Genomic DNA, 18673 nt, shown 5'->3' with positions numbered 1-18673 from the left:
GGCCTCTAGATGTCTTTCATGCTGGCACTCCCATTTCAAATCGTTTGCTAAGCTCGCATCGACGTCGATTAGTATCCACACAACACTAGAATATGATTCGAAGCTCAAGTACGGAGTACAGTAACATTCCGTCCAACTGCCATTCACCATCCTAGACTGGCTAGTCTCGATCCTCACCTTCGAACACAACAGTGGAGAGCTCGATCATTCCATTAGCCTTTCGAACCTTGGATTCCCCAAACTAGCAGCTCTTTCCCTCGTCAATCATCTTCCTATATCGGAACTTCACGAGCCTGGGCGTGATGAGTAGCAAAGTTGCATATAATAGCGACGATATAGTGCAGACAGATCTGCCACCTATGCCCCTGAGAGGAAGCTACACCAATCAAGCGTCGATCTTCGACTCGTAAGGTATCATTTCCACCTCAAGAATCCTTGAAATTTCCAGGGCCAAGACTCGCGGGTTCGCGCTTGAAAACTATCCGACGATAGTGAGCCCACGTTACCAATTGTTACTACCATAGCGAGCCCCTGTCTCCCTAGCCAACACTAGATTGCGCTGATTATCGACGAGTCGACGTGCAGGATGTTAAGAGTCAGCACCCTTGAGGGACTAGGACGGCGTGGCATCGTGGTCCAGACTTAGTCAGAACTCGGACTTCGGTGATGATTCGACTACGAGTAATCCCGTGGCATCCACTTCAGCCAGCAGTTCTCATGAAATTACTTCGAAGATGTAAATTGATTACAGTGGGCCGAGAACCGGCTAGCCGTCGAGGACGGGGGCAGAGGCTCCTTATATAGCCAGTCGTGAGCCCCCAGCCCTTATCAAGCACGCGATAGCACGCCATCTCAGGAACCTATCTTCGTGAGAGACGATCCTTCAGTTATGTCTCGCCAGATCGACAGGGTCCCAACGCCGGCTCACGTGAAGCCTAAGAAGCTGATAGTGCTTAGTGCACCTAGGTGAGTAGATCTGGATAAGACCATCCAAAGTCTATATGAAGGTTTCTTACCAAATATAGAACCGGCACTCATGGCCTCTATAAAGCTATGAAAGTGCTAGGTTTTACGCCTTACCATATGGCTGAGGTCCTCAAGATCGGAACACCAGCAGTCAATATCATGAATGACGGACTTAGTGCCGAAATGCTCCATAATGGCAAGCCATGTAAGTGCTTCTGAGATGTCACTCAAGCTAGTTGAAGCTTTTCCAACTGGTTTGTCGTACGTTGGTGGTAGATGTGAAGGACTAATAAGAGTTCATAGATACCCGTGCCGAGTTCGATAAATGGTTCGCCGACTATGATGTGGGTAGTTCCTTTTGTGGCCTACACGCCTATTCTAAGCTCACAATATTTTCGACAAAATAGGTTATAATTGAGATGCCATTCTTCATGCTTCACTCGATAATAAAAGCATACCCAGATGCTAAATTCCTCCTGACCGAGCGAAATCCCGAAAAGTGGGTTAAGTCTTTTGTTAATACCATCGGGAAGTTGTCAGTAGAATTGGGGTCCTTCCCGATGTCCTTATTCAGGTTGTTCGACGGTTTCATCGACGGTATGGGTTATATGGGGAGTAATATGTTGAATTACTACTCCAATGGTTACGGCTTGACCCCGACAGGACAGAAGTATCTTGCTGAGAACTATATGAACTAGTATGTTGGTCTGAAAGCCTCTTTTCTATAAGAATTGTTGCTAATATTTTAGAAACAGCATTGCCGAAGTGAAGCGAATTGTTCCACCAGAGCAGCTATTGGTATGCAAGCTCGAGGATGGGTTCGGGTGGGACGAAATATGCCCATACCTGGGGGTACCGATCCCCGATACTGAATGGCCGTCGCTCAATAAACCAGAGGAATTCCACGAAATCGCGGGCCCTAAGGTGCAGCGCGCATTCATGAAGGGTTTGGTTGGCATGACGTCCATAGTAGTCCCCGTTGCTGCTGTAGGTTTATGGTACCTGAGAAAGGGAAGATTGGCCGTCTGAAGTCACAGTACAGACATTAAGCAAGTATACATACTTGCATACACCTTCAATCCATCTCATATGATAGATATTAGGACCAGAAAGAGATCTGCGTTGCTAAGGCGGAACAGGTATGTATTGGGGCAGTGATTTGAGCTGAAGAGGGCATCGGCACCCCGGTCCGAGCGTGGCGGAAGAATGAGATTCGCGAATTGGATTCATCCAAAGAATCTGGAGTCCAGATGTTTCTGCGTCTCGTCCTTCATGATGCGAGATGTAGATAGCCAAACGTTGCTATCATAAGGCAGAACGTCTGGAGATCATGATTTGAGCCAAACTATAAATTCAACTTCGCATACATTCAAACTGCAGTGCCTACGGGATGTTAGTACCTGCTAAGAAATCAACCTCAAGGTAAAAACCTACTTGGGAAGCGGTAGCTCTACTAGTAGTGTTATAAACCACCAGAGCAGCAATGAGCTTACGAAAGTCTTCGTTCACATCTGGTAAGATATCATCCCATGTTCGGCCTTCGAATACCTGATACATATCGAATGGGGGTGTCTTAAAGTTAGTTGCTTCCGGCCACGACTCTCGTGTAGGGCTTCCGATAGTCTTAAAAATGCTAAGTATCAAGCCAAGTTGGTTGCCGTCCTCATGAGCAGCTCGAGATTCGAAAAGTGGTCTAGGGGAATCTCGACAGCATTCGGCGAGCATAGTCCCAACGCCCCACATATCTACCGAAATGCCATATGCCTTATCACCGAATAAGGCCTCGGGTGCGCGATATGGTCCCGTACCGATATCTAGAATTTTGCTGTGGGGAGGTTCCGTGGATACTGAGAACTCCGGATGCCAAGCTGTTCCAAAGTCGGAAAGATAAGCAGGGCCATCGGCCGATTCGAGCAATACTGCAGAAGGCTTGACGTCTCTATGTATCATACCCTGTTGGTGGATGTAGTCCAGAGCTTTAAAGAGATCTGTGAAATGTTTCTGTATTCGACCTCTGGATAAAAGCCCCTGCTGGATAAGGCTCTCGAGGCTCATTGGCATAAATGGGAAGACTAGAGTAAATCGCTGCTCCTGATCTCTGAAAGTTTCGAGAAGAGGGATACATGGCTTACTACCTTCTAGCAGCTTTAAAATTTTGGCTTCCCTAAAAGGATTATGTGGCTCTATGTTGCGGGTCTCAACTATCACCTTCAAAGCCACTGTCTCAGATCGATATACCTCAGCAGTAACCCCGCTAGAAACATAATGACAATTAGAATAGGATCCTATAGTGATACCGGGTGATTCCGGAACATCTTGTCCTATAGTAATTGGCGGTGTCTGGCTTGATGACGATGCTTCTTGGACATATGTATTTCGACAAATTTCATCATACTCGATCTACTCTAGACTTTAGCATTTTGTATAGATCCATAGATGCGAATAATAAAACATAGAGACAGAAATACTGGTTAGAGTTTATAGGCGATTCAGATGATTAGGTAGATACGGAGGTTGAGGTTGCAGAGAACTGTAACATTGAAGTGCTTACACGCGATGTGGAATTCTTATAAGCTTCGTTTTCAATTGCAAAAGCACCCGACTGTGATAAAGAGGTCGAATTGTCTGTTTTGTCAAGGGCGGCTTTTCTATATCATGCCATAGGAATAATTAGCGTGGTTACTCGGGGGTAAGTAACAATGGAACAATAATAAGATGATTGAGCTTAGAGATATTTACATGACTTGGATATTGTCGTAACGATCAGAGGAGGTGAGTGAGGATCTCCAATCGTCGAGGTTAGATGCCATTTTATCAAGCTACCAAAGAGAGTCTTGTAAGAATAGCTCTCACTCTACTGATTATAACATAAGGTAAGTAGGAGTAGAAAGGAATTGGATTCTAATGAAGACAATATTATAAATAAAGTTAATTTAGGTATCCACCCAGGCAGTTAACTCAGAACCTATCCCGTCTATCCTCCTGTCGTGTTTAACTTGAAGCATTCATTAAGGTTCACAAAGTTAGGCTAACTTAACGACTTAACGAGACTTTTATCCCTTTATGGCCGTTTATGGCCGAAATGTTTCGGTATCTGCAATATTTGTGGAACAATTAATCTATTTAGGTAGTACTTGCCTACATAGGCCTAGAGTGGTAGCGCTTCCCCCGGAGAAAAGAGGCTGGAGAAAAAAAAAGAACAGGGAGCTCTGACAGCATATGATCCATGTCTTGTACAATTTCCATGGAAACCTACAACAGCTACCTCTTTTTACGGCTCTCAGCTTTCAATCTCCAACATTGAACTCTCAAGCTACCCACCTTACCTAACCGACTATCTTAATTCTATTTTAATACCAAATACAATTTTGTATCATCACCAACACCATCATCGTCGCCTTCATCGTCAATTGCATTTTCTTTAGCAATTATTCTCCCAATGTCCTCTTAATTCCCTTTCCTTTCGCTCCTCTCTTTCATCCCGTATTCTCCGTATTTATATGTCTCCCTATCGCCCCTCTTCCGTATTTTCTCATCGTCGCCTGTATGATCGCGCCCGTCCTTAATCGCAATGGAAGATCTCCAAAGAGCTGAATACCCGGCTATGCTGGTAAGCTTACCTCTTTTACCATACTAAATCATCAATTCCGCCTCCCTTGATATTATATGCGCGCTCGTAGACACGACTAACGATATCGATCTTAACAGGCAAACCTTCATCCTAACCAAGCCGTACACTCTCTAAACGACCGAGTCAAGCGCATATCTAAGGTCAATACCGAGATCGCCGATTGGTTGCAGGTAATATATGCAATCCCGCCACAACCCCTCGACAGGTAGCTAAACTACGATACAGGAGCGTCGAAAAGTAGAGGAACAGTATGTCCTAGCATTAAAGAGGTTGACCCAATTCCGGGTTCCTAATGCGCAGTCCGAACTCGGGTATGTCACTCAATCCCCCTATATATTTGTTGTGACTTCTTTTTGCTGCTCCCGGTATTAATATTAAACCTGCAAAGAACTTTCCAGTCACAATGGGACAAGATCCTTCAGTCCGCCGATGCCGTTGCCATGTCGCATCACATTTTCGCCACTAAGATCGAAAAAGATGTAGAAGCGCCCTTACGAACATTCGGCCAAAAGAAAGAAATGCTCAACATCCAGACCATCCAAAGCAACCTCCAAAATATGGCTAGGGAACTAGAGGATGCCCAAGAACGGTCTGAGAAATTGAGTAAGAAGGGCGGCAAAGCTAGCGCTCAGAAGGTAGACCTAGCAGCTGGGAAGCTAGACTCGGCGACTCAGCAATGGGAATCACAAGCGCCATTTATTTTCGAATCTCTACAAGCCGTCGACGAAAGCCGAATGAACCAGCTACGTGACTGTCTTACCCAGTACGGAACCTACGAAGGGGAACTGGCGCAAAGTCACCAAGCTGAAGCCGAGACTGTGTTGAACAGTTTGCTAGACTACAACACCGCCAACGAGATCCAACACTTCGTTACGAAGACCACTGCCGGCCGACCAAAGATAGAGAAGCGAGCGACTTCGTCGCGACAAAACTCTGGTTTTACTGGCCCGACTTCATCACTAGCACCTCCTAGTATCCATCCATCTGCAGATGATCGTAGTGACCATTCTGTCTCTAAGGAAGGACCATCAGAAAATAAGCTACGTAGTCGAATTGGTACTATGCTTGGCCGAAGACGACAGAGCATACATGGCGGTTTTGGACCGCTCTCACCTGCAAAGGGTCCCTTTGGAAGAAACATAAAGAGCGCGCATGGTATATCGCCAAGAGCTTCTTCGAGCAATCTTGGCGACTCAACGAACCGGTTAGGATCGCTGGTGGAAGACCCGGATACGATTGACACGCCCTCGAGGGCCTCGCGAGCGTCCGAAGCAAGGGAGAAGTCTATCAATGACGGTACGAACGGTATGGGCCGCGATGGCCCTACGGATGTAGTACCACCAGGAACGGCAACATCGACTACGTCTCACGTGAATGGTACATCACTTGCTGATATTGCCGACGTCCCTCCTCCTCCGGGACCTCCGCCATCCCAGAAGGAACCGGAGAAAGACTCTGAGGGTTTTAGCGTGCCAGCCCCCGCGAACGATCCGATCTCTCAGGCCCAGAGAGAAGCAGCTGCGCAAGAAGCCGAACAACTATTCAGACTCAACATTCAAAAAGAACCCGTGGCTGAAGAGGACCCGGAGGAAAAGAAGGCCGCGCTTTCCAACGTTGCGAATAGTCTCTCGGCTATGGGAGCACCGGCTCGTAGAATGGGCACGGTCAGAGGTCGAAGAGACGTGCGAAACACTATCTATGTTCCTGCCCCAGTCTCTGAGGGCTCTATGGCCGAAACTCCAATTCCTTTTGCTCCTACGCTACAGACCATATCATCCAAGCCCGCTGGGGTCGCTACTCTTGCTTCTGAAGCTAGCATTGCAGGCACTTCGGACACGCAGTCAATCCGATCTGGTAATTCGCTAAGCAGCATTGTTCACGTTAAGCATCCTGACATGCACGAACCTGGCCTTAACTCTTCTATCATGGAGACGGTTTCAGCAAATTTTGAAAACGGTCAAGTTCAGGCCGTCAAGGTCAATGGCGAGATCGCCTTTTCATATAATGCTTCAGATTCTTCTAACTTGACATGTAAGTTTACCCATCGCACCGAAAAGATGCTATCACGATTACTTACTATTAACAGCTCATATACCCATTCGTATCAACAACTTCCCTGCCCTTGAGGTTATCGGCCCCAACCGCATTTTTGTTACAAACGATACCCCTGATCACTCGGAACAATTTAATTTGGACCTTTCACATATTCATAAGACATCAATCGGCTTCTCGTACAGACTTCACGTAGAACAGGAGACTGCCGCCGCAGAGCACGTGCCAGTGTTACTCAACCCTGTATGGAAGCCACAGGGGGATAAATTGGGGTTGCTACTTCAATACAAGCTCAATCCAACTTTCAAACTCGCCAGCGGAGGCTCAAGCGTGCTAGTACATAACCTAGTACTCTTCGCCTCCTACGAGGGCAAGGCATCAGGCGCCCAGACGAAGCCATCTGGGACACACCTAAAAGACAAGCACCTCGTATACTGGCGCCTCGGCGACGTCACCCTATCTCCGGATTCCGACTGGCAAAAGATCGTGTGCCGAATAGTAGGCGACCAGGGCGTCGAGCCCAAACCGGGTACCGTTGAGGCACGCTGGGAAGTCACACCGCCATCAGACGCTGCCGAGAGTGCAAACGTAATCTCAGTGTCTCGCTTTGAGGAGGGCAAAGGCAAGGAGGCCGAGCTTAACGAAGACGACCCGTTCGCCGACGAATCTACCACCAACACCGAGGAAGGAAAATGGGTTGACGTGCCCGCCGTCAGGAAACTCGTCAGCGGGAAGTACGAGGCAAGGTAGCTTCGTTTTAGCTCAGTTCCAACGCCGTATCATTAATCCCATCTATATATAAAAAGGAGAGGAGCTTGACGAGGGAGAGATGAGACGAGAGCGGGGGAAAGGATAGTTGGCTTTTCGACGGTGGAACAATAGGGAGAAATTTTCTTGTCTGTCTTGTCTGAACGACGATGAAATGCTCTTTTGTAAATCAGATTAGCGGGTTGCCGAAAATTGAAGGTCCCATTTGTGCATAAGTGTAGAGATTCATTCAGCTGTGGTGGTGTCGAGCTGTTCTTTCATACAGTAACTACTTGATTTTTTTGGTTTTTTTTTCTTGGAATTGATCGATTGTTCATTTGTCATCGGATAGTTTCACATACACGTTGGATTACGAAGTCCTTCTGCTATGTCACTTTCATACATACCACCTATATACCTAGTAAGTAGGTAGGTAGTAGCAGGTACTGTTTGCCCCTGCAAACAATCGTACAGTGCTTGCGGTATACATTTCTACGATTGTGAGATTTCATAGGTAAATGTGTCAACGTTTGTATTATGTCATTCGTATGTGCTCCCGGAGAAGCAAGCAAATAATAGTCAGTTAATTCGACCGAGTAAAATTCGATTTTTGGATATAGACAGTTATCCCGAACGCCGGCGTGCGCTCCAGCTAATAGCTAGGGATCATCACATGCTTTCTCATGCCATGTCATGTCGCATAAACAGAAAGTCCTTCTTCAATCATCGACGTAGTGTGATTTCCACGTTCTTCAACCCGCAATTCGCCACACCTAACCTAGGCAATCGCCTCATCGACCAACGGCCCTAGTATGCTCCTCATAGAACTCCAGTGTAAGCGCGGCTAGGAACCCGGGTATGCAACCCTTGTCACGAACCCAGAATTGTATCTGATCTTGTATGCGTCTAGCAAACTGACTCTGCGGGCCTCCAGCCACCTTCATCGTGCCGCGCTCGCCGTCAAACACGATGCTGTTCTCCTGCTCATCGGAGTTGCTGGGGCAAAACAAACTCTCGACACGCATCTTACCATTGGGGATGAATGTTACAGTCCATCCCAGGGTACTAAATATGGCTTCCTTGAACTCTTGAGATTTAGCTGCCCAGACCTCCTTCAGACGTCTCGTTGTCTTTTGGGCGGACGCTGTTTCCCGCTGCGCTTCTTCGATCTCGCGGCGCGCGGCTGCTAACTGCGACGCTGGTATCAAGGCGATATTCGGGTTGGGGTTACGTCGGGCTTCTTTTTGGAGTTGTGCTAGCAACTCCTTGTTTTCTTGTTTAAGGGCTTGAAGTGTGGACACCTTAATCGCTTCGAAATCAGAGGTAGGGTTCGACCGCAGTGATAGTATACGCGTCTTATTCGCAGATTCGGCAGCGGTGAGGCGGGATTGAAGAACTTCATGTTCCTTCTGTAGAACTTGATAGTGGGTCTGTACTTTCGAGAGCTCATCGGCTAGCATACGACGTTTTCGATTTAATTCGCCGAGTTGCTCGCTTTCTGATTCATCAGATCGGCCTCGCTTAGAGCCAAGAGCAGGTAGTCCAGCACCAGTGGAAGATTCCGCAGTGGATAGTTCCTTATGTAGAGACTGAACCTCCTCCTTATATTTGTCGACGAGTTGTTCAAGCTCGGCAACCCGGTCAACTTTGCTCTGATCGAAATTCTCAGAGTTGAAAGTTTCATCTTCTGCGTCGAAGGCTTTAAGCTGGGCACGCAGATATTCAACTTCCTTGATAGCAAGAGCTCGCTGACGCTCTATTCGAGCTTGTGCCTTGGTTGCTGATACAGGGGCACCAGCAGTCTTCAACTTTTCGATTTGAGCAGTCCAAGTCTTTTTCTCGCCTTCGAGAGCTTTAATAATTTCGTCACGCTCCGCGATCTGGGGTTGCATCTCGCCAAGTCTTTCAACAAGAGAAGCCGAGTTATATCTTTCCTCCACTAGTGCACGCGCAACCTCTTGAGGAGAATCAAATTCCATAGCCCCACTGTCTACGCTAGCATTCTGAAGATATGCGGTCCAAGCCAATCGTTCGTCTTCTAGCCGTTGTCTCTGAAGCCGTGCTTCATTGAGTTCGGGTTCCAGAGCTTCGGCGGTCTCAAGCCTTCGTTGAAGCGATCGCTTCTCCTCTTCCACAACCTCCACAGCCTTATGTATCTGGCGCAGATGTGTCAATTCAGCGTGTTGCTTCGCGTTCTTCGACTCGAGTGATCTAATATGTTGAACTTGTTCAGTAAGTTCACGACGAATAATGGCAATGGTCTCGGCATCGCCCGTTTGCGCTTTAAGTCGTAAAACATCAGCCTCCAGACCGCCAATAAGCTTATCTTTATCCGCAAGCTGTTGCTGAATAGTATGCATCGAAGTTTCGCGAGTCTGATTGTCTTGCTCTAGTGATTGGATAGTCGCTCGAAGATTTTTTAGTTGTGTCTCCATGTCGTTAACTCGCTTTTGGGTCATCCTCTCTCCCTCTTCTTTCGCGGCTGACAGATCTTCCAATTGCTCTCTCAATAGGCGCACCTCATCCTCAGCATCGCGGACTTTCTTCTCTACTTCGAGCTTTTCGCCTGCAGAACTCTCTTTCAGCTCCTGTAGCTCTGTCTGTGCGCTTTCGTAGAGTCGTTGTGCCTTATTCTTATCCCCTTCGGCGGCCTGTCTTTGCTTGAAGTCGTCCTCGGCTTTCCGACGCACATCCCGCAGCTCATTATCATGTTGCAGCGCAATCATCTCCTTCTCTTGTTCGTAATTCTCAACCTTAAAGCGCATTGCGGCGAGATCGGCCTTGAGCTCCTCTATTTTTCTTCGTTGGGTCTCGTACTCCTCGGCATCGGGTGGCGCAAGATTCTCCTTAGAGCTCTCATGCGACGACGCGCGTAGAGACTCGGCGCCCGCATGGCTCTGTCGCGAAGTAGGCCTAGCATGATTAGACGTTGTTCGTGCTTCTTCGGGACCGCCGAAGATATTATAGGATGGTTGGTTCGCTTTCTGTAGCGAGGCGCGAAATGAAGTCACCTATTTGTTGAATTTAGAACTTGCACGATCAATTGAATCTCTCACCGAAACATTTATTTATTTACTTACTCTTGACCTCGATGGGATTGAAGCGCCTCCAGCGCTTTGTCTGAATTGGCCCGACATCGAGCTATATCAATTCCTGAAAACCACTATATTCGGATATTGTTTGTTTTAAAAAGTACTATGTAGAAGATGAAAGTGCTCGATTTCCCAAAACTTAGAAAGTCGTGATCTTAACAAAGCCGATAAATTGTTTTTGTTGTTTGCAGCTACCCTGGCAATGCTACAAAACGCGCGCTAATCACTTATCTGATCAACTAGCGTAAACTATCACGTGGAGATAGAGTATACGTACCTGGGTACACAATCTTACGTAACCCGATACCGTGAACCTGCGGGGCTTTCTGTATTGAGCTGAAGGCAACTTCATGTTAGACAAAGATACAAGCTTCCTCAGCATACAATTCCATAGATAAACGTTGGATATATTTGGGATTTAGAAATGACGCTTGCGGCCTTGAATAGGTACCTAGTACCTAATATTTCGGCAGGTACGCTAATTTTTGAGTATGCTGGTAGCTATGCGAAGTAAAGGCCGAACTACCGAGCCGTACCTTCTATAACCTATCCCTGTCTCTATAGTGGAGAATTTCACGTCAGTTCCTGGCTTGGCTGACAGCCCTTATGCATTTTCCCGGGGCAATCTCGTGGATATCGGTCCATTACCGAAATCTTAAAGCTCCGGCGTAACGTTGGTGGGCTTATTAACCTTGGAACATACATAATCTACGTATATCTTGCTTCACTTCATAGCAAAACATCAGAACAACTTCAAGCTTCTTTCTTAAGCCATTCCTTACGTAACACCTCAACTCACGAGGCTTCTATACACATGGATCTCTCTTCTCGGTAATATCATTGCGGCTTTGGCTGCTCCTGCTTCCTTCTGCAACTAGCAATTCGCGCGATTTCTAATCTACCTAACAACTAATCCCACGTAACCGCAACTTCATCTTTCACTCACCTTTACTGTGACTCGACTTGGAGGGCTACGCCATGGTTGCATGTTCAATCCCATCTACTTCTAGGTCGTTGCCGGCTGTTCGGGCACACGTTTCAGCCCTGCGATCTCCAATGCCTCATCCAATACGAACCTCGAGACTCTATTCCACACACGCATCTCGATTACAATATCGACCACGTCCCAGACTCTCCCGAATACCACCCAAATCGAAAATACATATACGTTCGTTCGCATCCGATGGGCCCAAAGCTCCAGTCTCGGAAGGAGCTAAAACTGCACACAAGTTGGAGTCAGAGACCGACTCTGCCGCGAGTGCTGCCAGTTCTCCAGATGAGACTAGTTTCCAAAAACCTCAAGTCACCACCGTCGACTCTACCACATCAACCGACTCAGACTTAGATTGGGAGGATAGACCCAATTTTCAGATCGAGAAATTCACGGATCTTCCATACCAAAATTTCGGTGTGAATCAGCACATGATTATCGATCGAGAGTTCAAGGAGGTCCTGCGACAACTGCTATGGAGGTTCCGAGCACCAATTAGATACGCATTCGCATATGGTTCCGGGGTCTTCCCACAGTCGTCAGCTGATACAGCAACTGATGCCGAGCTCAAGGCAGTTCACTCAAAAGCACCCGTTGCCGTCCAAAAAGCCCAGGATGGCTCGCCGAAGATGATTGACTTTATCTTTGGAGTATCATATACGCAGCACTGGCATTCCCTAAATCTCATGCAACATCGTAATCACTATTCCATGCTTGGGTCGTTGGGATCCGCTGCTGTGTCTCATGTTCAAGATAAATGGGGTGCCGGTGTCTACTTCAACCCTTATGTCACCGTCGATGGGATACTAATCAAGTATGGAGTTGTCAATATCGATACGTTATGTCGAGATTTAAGCGAATGGGATACCTTATATCTTGCCGGCCGCCTACACAAGCCAGTAAAGATCCTGCGAGACGACCCTAAAGTTCGTCTTGCGAATCAGATCAACCTTCTATCTGCGCTTCGTACAGCCCTTCTATTACTTCCCCCGGAATTCACCGAGCAGGAACTGTACGCGACGATCGCCGGCATAAGTTACTTGGGAGACCCGCGAATGGCTTTTCCTACAGAAAACCCAAAGAAGGTTGCAAATATTGTGAACCACAATATGCTAAATTTCCGACGACTTTATGCGCCTCTTGTCGAAGCTCTTCCCAATGTCGACTATAATGATCCGGCCGTTAGCAGTCGAGATTGGATTACAAATACGGACTCTGTACTGAAGATAGAGCAAGATATGGACCCTATTAAGCGAGGTAATATGGTGCGCCGATTGCCGAAAGCTTTCCGCTCAAAGTTGTATTTCGAGTATCAAAAGAAGTTCCAAATCCCGCAGCTTGAGTTTAACAAGATGATTGAAGAGAGCAAGGATGAAGATGCCGGCTCTTTCAAGAGGCAACAGGGTGGTGGTTTTGAACAGCGCGTGGCTCAGGATGAGCCCGAAGCTCTCCGACAGACTATCCGCGGCGTTATCAAGAAGACCATCAGTTGGCCTAGTACCTCGCAAAGTATAAAAGGTGTCATCACGGCTGGGTTTAGCCGAAGTGTTCGCTATTTAGGTGAGAAGATGGCAAAATATCGCGAAGCGAGTAAGCCCAAGGAGGAGGATGAAAAGTCATCATAAACTCACTTTATGATGGCCATTATGTTCCTATGTCACATACGCCTTGAACCGGTCTCATTTCACTTACCTGGACGCGTTTAAGCAACCCAAGCCAAGTTACAACAAACAGCTAGGGGTTTTCTTCTGTTCCGTACCGAAAGCATATTGCATGGATTTGGAGGCGACTTGGGCTTGGAGATATTTCTGGGTTATGTACGTCCAATGCGAATGCGGGTGAGCGATTGCGCCCTTTCTACCGGAAAAATCCTATGAGTTAGAATAGAAAACGAGATGAGCATGGCGGGTTTATTTGATCACTCAGATATGAACTTTTACTATAAAAGACCCGTTCATAACGCTGACTTCACAGTCAAGGCATCTCAGAGACCGATCTCTCTCAATGTACATATGCAGTCAGCAGGAAAAAAATCAAGATACCTATTATCAAAGTATAACATATTTCTAGCATGCTTGTTACTCCGACTAGTTGCATGACCCCATACTAGCTTGCTAATAACTACTAGCTCAATTCCTCGCCGTGTAATTCTACCTACCTGGGTAGGTAGGTGAAAAAATCGAAATGATATCATCATAAGTCTCATAATTCGTTGATACGGCAGCGGAACGAAGCCTTCCTATCGTATAGTCCCATACCCACGCCAAAAAAAACCCTTTCCCCAATCCTAGGTACACGATCGAGCAACAACTTATCCATTAACAATAACACCCCCGTTACAATGGATCGTCTGGCCACTAATCGCCGAGCTATCCGCCGCCGCGAGGAACACCACACACGCAGCGACCTCGCTCGGCTGCGCGGGCCGGCCCATGGGGCTCGTGAACGTCTCCTGCGCCCCGTCGTCCATCGTCGCGGGGATCAGTGGCGTCCACACGGGCCCCGGCGCTACGGCGTTGACTCGGATGCCCTTGCCTACGAATTGGTTGCTTAGCCCCCGTGTGAAGGAGACTACTGCCCCTTTCGTCGAGGTGTAGTCTAGCAGGTCCGGACGCCCGATGTATGCGTTTATGCTGGCGTTGTTGATTATGGTGCTCCCACGGGACATGTGTGGGAGGGCGTACTTCGAGAGGTAGAAGTAGGGGTGGATGTTTGTGTTGAAGGTGTGTAGCCATTGGTCTCTTGGGTTGTGGGTTAATAACAATTGCGTATTTTATACATATGTCGGATGGGATAAGACGCGGAATGGTGAAGTGGGAATCTAGGTACTTACTCGCTTAGCTCGTGGATGTCGCTCTTCACCATTTGATACGCGGCGTTATTGAACAAGATATCAATGCCGCCTAGCTGTTTCAGCGCCTCATCGACGACTTTCTTGCAGTTGTCCCTGCTGGTCAGGTCGGTGGATAGGAGGTGGCATTGCCGCCCGTGCGACTCGACCATGCGCTTCGTCTCCTGCGCGTCCTTCTCCTCGTCTGGTAGGTAGACGATGAATGAGTCTGCGCCTTCCATGGCAAATAGGATTGCGGTTGCCCGGCCGATTCCTGAGTCGCCGCCCGTGATCACGGCTTTCTTGCCTTGGAGCTTGCCGGCGGCTTTGTACTTCTGATACCCGCCTTCGTCGGTGGGTAGGGTGTCGTACTGGGCCTGCAGAGGTAGCTTGTGCTCCTTGCCGGGGAATTCTTGGTGAGTTACGGGGACTTCATGTCCTTCATATGATTGTATGTTAGTCAATTTAATGTAGCTACGTCGTCGGTAAGATACTCACCCTTTTGGAACTGTGAGTCGGTCATATTGAAGGATACCTAAGTGAGTTGGGTAATCTCGCGATATGATCATCTAGTGGTATAAACATAAATCATACCTCGGACAAGTCAAGTGATTAGGTACCCAGTAGATTACAGAGTTGGTTTATATCTAGTATCTTGAAGTAATGGTAGTCGTGACCGAGAAACGGCACGAGTCATGACATCATTCGTGGTCAATTACATCGACATTGTTGCTCAGAACCGCTTTTCTATAACTTTGTTCATAATGACGGCAATAGGACAGACTTTGTGGTACATTTTCATACTTTCGTTATATTCCAGTCTTTTCATGCAAAGTTTAGGTGGAGTCATAGATTGCAATTATTGCGCTAGGGAAATAATTGTTATTATTGGAATCTCTTTGGTGATGCGAATCCATTTGTGGTTGTTTTTCTTACGCAGGTTCTAGCGTTGTTTAGGGGTGAAGTTCCCCTAACGAGATACTAACCGCTATTAAGCACCCCAGGATATTTAGGCTTAACCGCTATAAGACCTGTCAGCACCTTCTATTTGTTCTGTTCCATTATAGCATGGATATCCGAGCACGAACTCTATAAACTGATATCTAGGTAGTACTTACCTGATAAGTAGATTTCAATGGCATTTCTACTACTTTATTCCAGCCAATAATAATCTAATTATATGTGTACGTCTCATGCCATCCATTGACCAAAGGTACCTGTCACTTTAGGTACTAGAGTCTAGGTACCTATGATTTTGCGTTGGCGGGGCATTTCGAAAGTTGATTAACCGCCCGCTGTAACCCAACTCGAGAATGAAATACTTTCGCTAAAGCTCTTATAACAGAAAAGAATCCGTTAAATTCAACACCAACCAACATAATCTTCCTAAAGACATTTCAAATAACACTTTATACTGTCGTCGACTAGTATTCCGTATGTAAGGGAAGGATGACATCATCCGGGACGGGCCGTCACAAAGGTTCTTTAGCGCCCATTCACAGCCCTGAATGTGGGACTGGGTTTACCCCTAACCATAGTACTGGAATATGTCGTTGAAACATTCGAGAATACGAACTAATATAATAAGACTTGCATACTCCGGTTTATTTGGTATGCTATGATAGGCTCTGCTGTAAACGAGAATGGAATCTGGATACTGTGATCAGATACATGCTTGATAGTCATGTAAGGATAAGCATGTAAGTATAAAAAAGGCACGATAAAATCTAAGAAGGTATCTTGTTTCTTTATTATAGATAGAAAGATGTCTATCGACCCACTTCTTCGCAGGATCTTGCCCCATTATCCGCTACGGGTCTCGGATCCATCAAGCCATGTTCGGATCTACCACATTCAGCCTATAAGATAATAGGTCTTTAATATCTAGATCTCTTCAGATATATTGGTGGACGATTCTGGAACCCGGGAAATCTATCTAATCTGACAATTATGCATTGATTTGACGTCGTTTTAGAGTCAGGTCCTTGAGTACGTTACATCGATAGGCGAGCCTCATGTGTCTTAGACGCTTTATAATAGAGGCAGCTTCTAAGTTTCGCAATGTCGCAACGACCACAATGGTCTTATCGAATACATATTCTCCGGACCACTATCAACTGAGTCGTATTTGTAATATAAGTGGTGTGCTGCGAGGGCCAAACATAAGTAACAGGATATACCATGTGTTAAGCGTTCATATCTATAAATTACCTACTCATATATGGCACTTGAGGTAGGGTGATAGATGGGAAGTGCCTTAGTATAAAACGACCACTAGGATGTCTACCGAAAGGCTAGCTCGTATACACTTTGAAGGATGAGTTGGCACGGCATATTTCGAATGTTCGGTTAATGCGCTTAAGGTTGCTTTTGATTCGGCCAATAGTCTGGCTTCACAACTATTGGGTCAAAGTTAGAAATGAGCAATCCCGGTAGAAATGACGAATCCGAGTAACCTTAAGGTCTCAAATGAAAGCCCGTTAACTCTTTGTCATTAACCTATGGCCTGACTAGGCTGTGCCAGTCTATTAGAACGTCTCTCGCTCTATAGTACAATACATGTAACAAAAACTGCAAGACAACGCTTAGCAGATTGACTTTGGTTGGTAATTAAATGTGTCCGTCTCCCAGCACTGGAATAAGCGACGATAGGTCGGCGGGTAAGCACCCAATGCAAGTGAGGTTGAAGCTGTCCGTCCCCAACTCGGCCTCCGCGCTTATTCGTACATGCACAGCCTCACCCCAACGACATCCGGCGGTTGCCACTAGCAAAAATCTGCGGACAATTGTTGTCCTATGTAAAATTCTTCAGCGACCGCAGATACAGCAGTCCAATATCTTCTCTAAACAAACTCGAGGTGAATCATGATCCGTAACGCCCGCGTCTTAATACCGTACAATGCATGGTCCGAGTCGATGTTTATGAAAGCACGATGGCACCCCGTCGGTTCTCGCGCAGGTGTAACAAGCCTTGGAGGCCGCAGAACACCAAAAAGGCCTATACAAGAAATCGTTAGACGCGTGTTCGTTATCTAATATAGGTAGCCCCATCATAAACTTACCGCATATACGACTACGGCAGTGAATACGGTACCGGCAACCGCACTACCGTCAACGGGATCGTCGGTGCCGCCTACGAATTCGTGGTGATTGTTTCGGTAAAGGCCGCCAAGGATAGAGAGAATGATGATCGCAAAGACCGAGATGACTACGCTGTATATTTTAAGATATATAATTAGCAAGTTGAGCCAATTGTATTATATTGGAACCGGAGGAATGCGTACCAAGACCAAGCCTGCATAGCACTAACAACGGGTTTCATGATGGGCGATTGTTTTGTTTGTAAAGGCCTCAGTTGGCTTAGAGAGATAAGCTTAGTAATTGGCGGACAATCTCGGCCTGCAACGTGATAGATGAGAGATCAAATCTATTGTCGTAGATGAGAAACAAGTGGTGAGGGATGATGTCGTCGACGACGTTCAATGCGGAAGCTTGAAGTCGCGAGATTGAATCGGATCACGGATGTCATTGGAGGAAGCTTGGCATACTATTGAGGCTGAGAGGGTGAGGCTGGAGACGAGGCGTCGGAACGGACTATGTATTTAATCCGATGAAATCCCGAGCTGGTGGACAAGCCGTTGAACCTTGAAGTTTAATTTCATCGGCCATGACTAATACAACTAACAACCTCTTGGAACTTCTCCAAGTTCTTGGAACAACATATTTGAACCTATAATATCATAATATCATTTTCGACGCCGTTGGTGACGCGTTTTGAACATCAAATCCCGCAATTTTAAATATATTGCAAAGGACCTTCCTAGTGTTCGGATTGGCGATCCTAAGCTTATAACCATTGGCTCTTAGTGCAACTCTTTGTTAAGTAATGGACACATGTAGGCACGACTTGGGAGTATACGATTATTGATTCGAGATAAATTGTTGCCCAGTGATGGCCAAGCAACTTAAGAGGCTTTGCAACTCCTCTAGCTACTAAGCGCCAAAGATCCTTCACAGCGCCAGCCACGGCTAGTCATTAATATCTGTTAGTGGGATTAACAAGCGTTTAATAGTTTCTCGCCGCCTATAAATCAATTTTCCAGCATCGGGTCCGAAGCTCATATTATGCTGAAGCCGAGACCGGTCGCTATTCGCTTTCGAGCTCTACCGACATTAATGAGGTCATACTTAGTATCAATCTATCTCGGAGATCGGTCAAGGTGACGCGGATCACTTTAACTCCGCAGGAATGATGCATTCAATCTCACATTAGTCAGATTGGGGATAGGAATCCTGTGTGAATTAATAAGTCATCTAAGGACAGCCATCTCCGCACTAGTCAACCGGTCTCCTTTGAGCCACAT

At 46.6% G+C, this 18673-nt stretch overlaps 7 protein-coding genes across 7 annotated transcripts; 3 read left to right on the top strand and 4 right to left on the bottom strand.

Moving 5' to 3' along the window:
* Positions 1–520: 520 nt before the first annotated feature.
* Positions 521–2351, top strand: GGS22DRAFT_68074 (P-loop containing nucleoside triphosphate hydrolase protein). Its single transcript, XM_047967773.1, has 5 exons — positions 521–966; positions 1026–1171; positions 1270–1310; positions 1374–1663; positions 1722–2351. Exons 1-5 carry the CDS (start codon positions 890–892, stop codon positions 1993–1995), a joined length of 828 nt encoding a protein of 275 aa, XP_047822986.1. The 5' UTR covers positions 521–889; the 3' UTR covers positions 1996–2351.
* On the bottom strand, positions 2127–3949 carry GGS22DRAFT_68076 (kinase-like protein). Its single transcript, XM_047967774.1, has 4 exons — positions 3706–3949; positions 3518–3614; positions 2401–3366; positions 2127–2349 (listed from the first exon to the last, which is right to left on the bottom strand). Exons 1-4 carry the CDS (start codon positions 3774–3776, stop codon positions 2320–2322), a joined length of 1164 nt encoding a protein of 387 aa, XP_047822985.1. The 5' UTR covers positions 3777–3949; the 3' UTR covers positions 2127–2319.
* Positions 3950–4220: 271 nt separating this feature from the next.
* Positions 4221–7575, top strand: GGS22DRAFT_68053 (Muniscin C-terminal mu homology domain-containing protein). Its single transcript, XM_047967771.1, has 5 exons — positions 4221–4576; positions 4675–4767; positions 4823–4908; positions 4986–6628; positions 6684–7575. Exons 1-5 carry the CDS (start codon positions 4538–4540, stop codon positions 7397–7399), a joined length of 2577 nt encoding a protein of 858 aa, XP_047822984.1. The 5' UTR covers positions 4221–4537; the 3' UTR covers positions 7400–7575.
* Positions 7576–8187: 612 nt separating this feature from the next.
* Positions 8188–10533, bottom strand: GGS22DRAFT_184727 (MAD-domain-containing protein; the record flags this gene model as incomplete). The annotated part of the gene is made up of 2 exons (XM_047964214.1): positions 8188–10407; positions 10477–10533. The coding sequence occupies 2 exons, from the start codon at positions 10531–10533 to the stop codon at positions 8188–8190; spliced, it is 2277 nt and encodes a 758-aa protein (XP_047822983.1).
* Positions 10534–11156: 623 nt separating this feature from the next.
* Positions 11157–13522, top strand: GGS22DRAFT_153278 (mitochondrial matrix Mmp37). The gene has a single exon (XM_047959823.1). It carries the CDS (start codon positions 11467–11469, stop codon positions 13102–13104), a length of 1638 nt encoding a protein of 545 aa, XP_047822982.1. The 5' UTR covers positions 11157–11466; the 3' UTR covers positions 13105–13522.
* On the bottom strand, positions 13498–15103 carry GGS22DRAFT_153277 (NAD(P)-binding protein). The gene is made up of 3 exons (XM_047959822.1): positions 14808–15103; positions 14313–14748; positions 13498–14220 (listed from the first exon to the last, which is right to left on the bottom strand). The coding sequence occupies exons 1-3, from the start codon at positions 14830–14832 to the stop codon at positions 13791–13793; spliced, it is 891 nt and encodes a 296-aa protein (XP_047822981.1). The 5' UTR covers positions 14833–15103; the 3' UTR covers positions 13498–13790.
* Positions 15104–16725: 1622 nt separating this feature from the next.
* On the bottom strand, positions 16726–17831 carry GGS22DRAFT_153276 (uncharacterized protein). The gene is made up of 3 exons (XM_047959821.1): positions 17594–17831; positions 17372–17522; positions 16726–17307 (listed from the first exon to the last, which is right to left on the bottom strand). The coding sequence occupies exons 1-3, from the start codon at positions 17629–17631 to the stop codon at positions 17230–17232; spliced, it is 267 nt and encodes an 88-aa protein (XP_047822980.1). The 5' UTR covers positions 17632–17831; the 3' UTR covers positions 16726–17229.
* Between the last annotated feature and the right edge of the window lie 842 nt (positions 17832–18673).

Source organism: Annulohypoxylon maeteangense, assembly GCF_022496945.1.
Source record: "Annulohypoxylon maeteangense strain CBS 123835 unplaced genomic scaffold GGS22scaffold_2, whole genome shotgun sequence".
Lineage (NCBI taxonomy): Eukaryota > Fungi > Ascomycota > Sordariomycetes > Xylariales > Hypoxylaceae > Annulohypoxylon > Annulohypoxylon maeteangense.
Note: the sequence above shows the minus strand (reverse complement) of the source record. Positions and strands in the feature narration are given on the sequence as shown.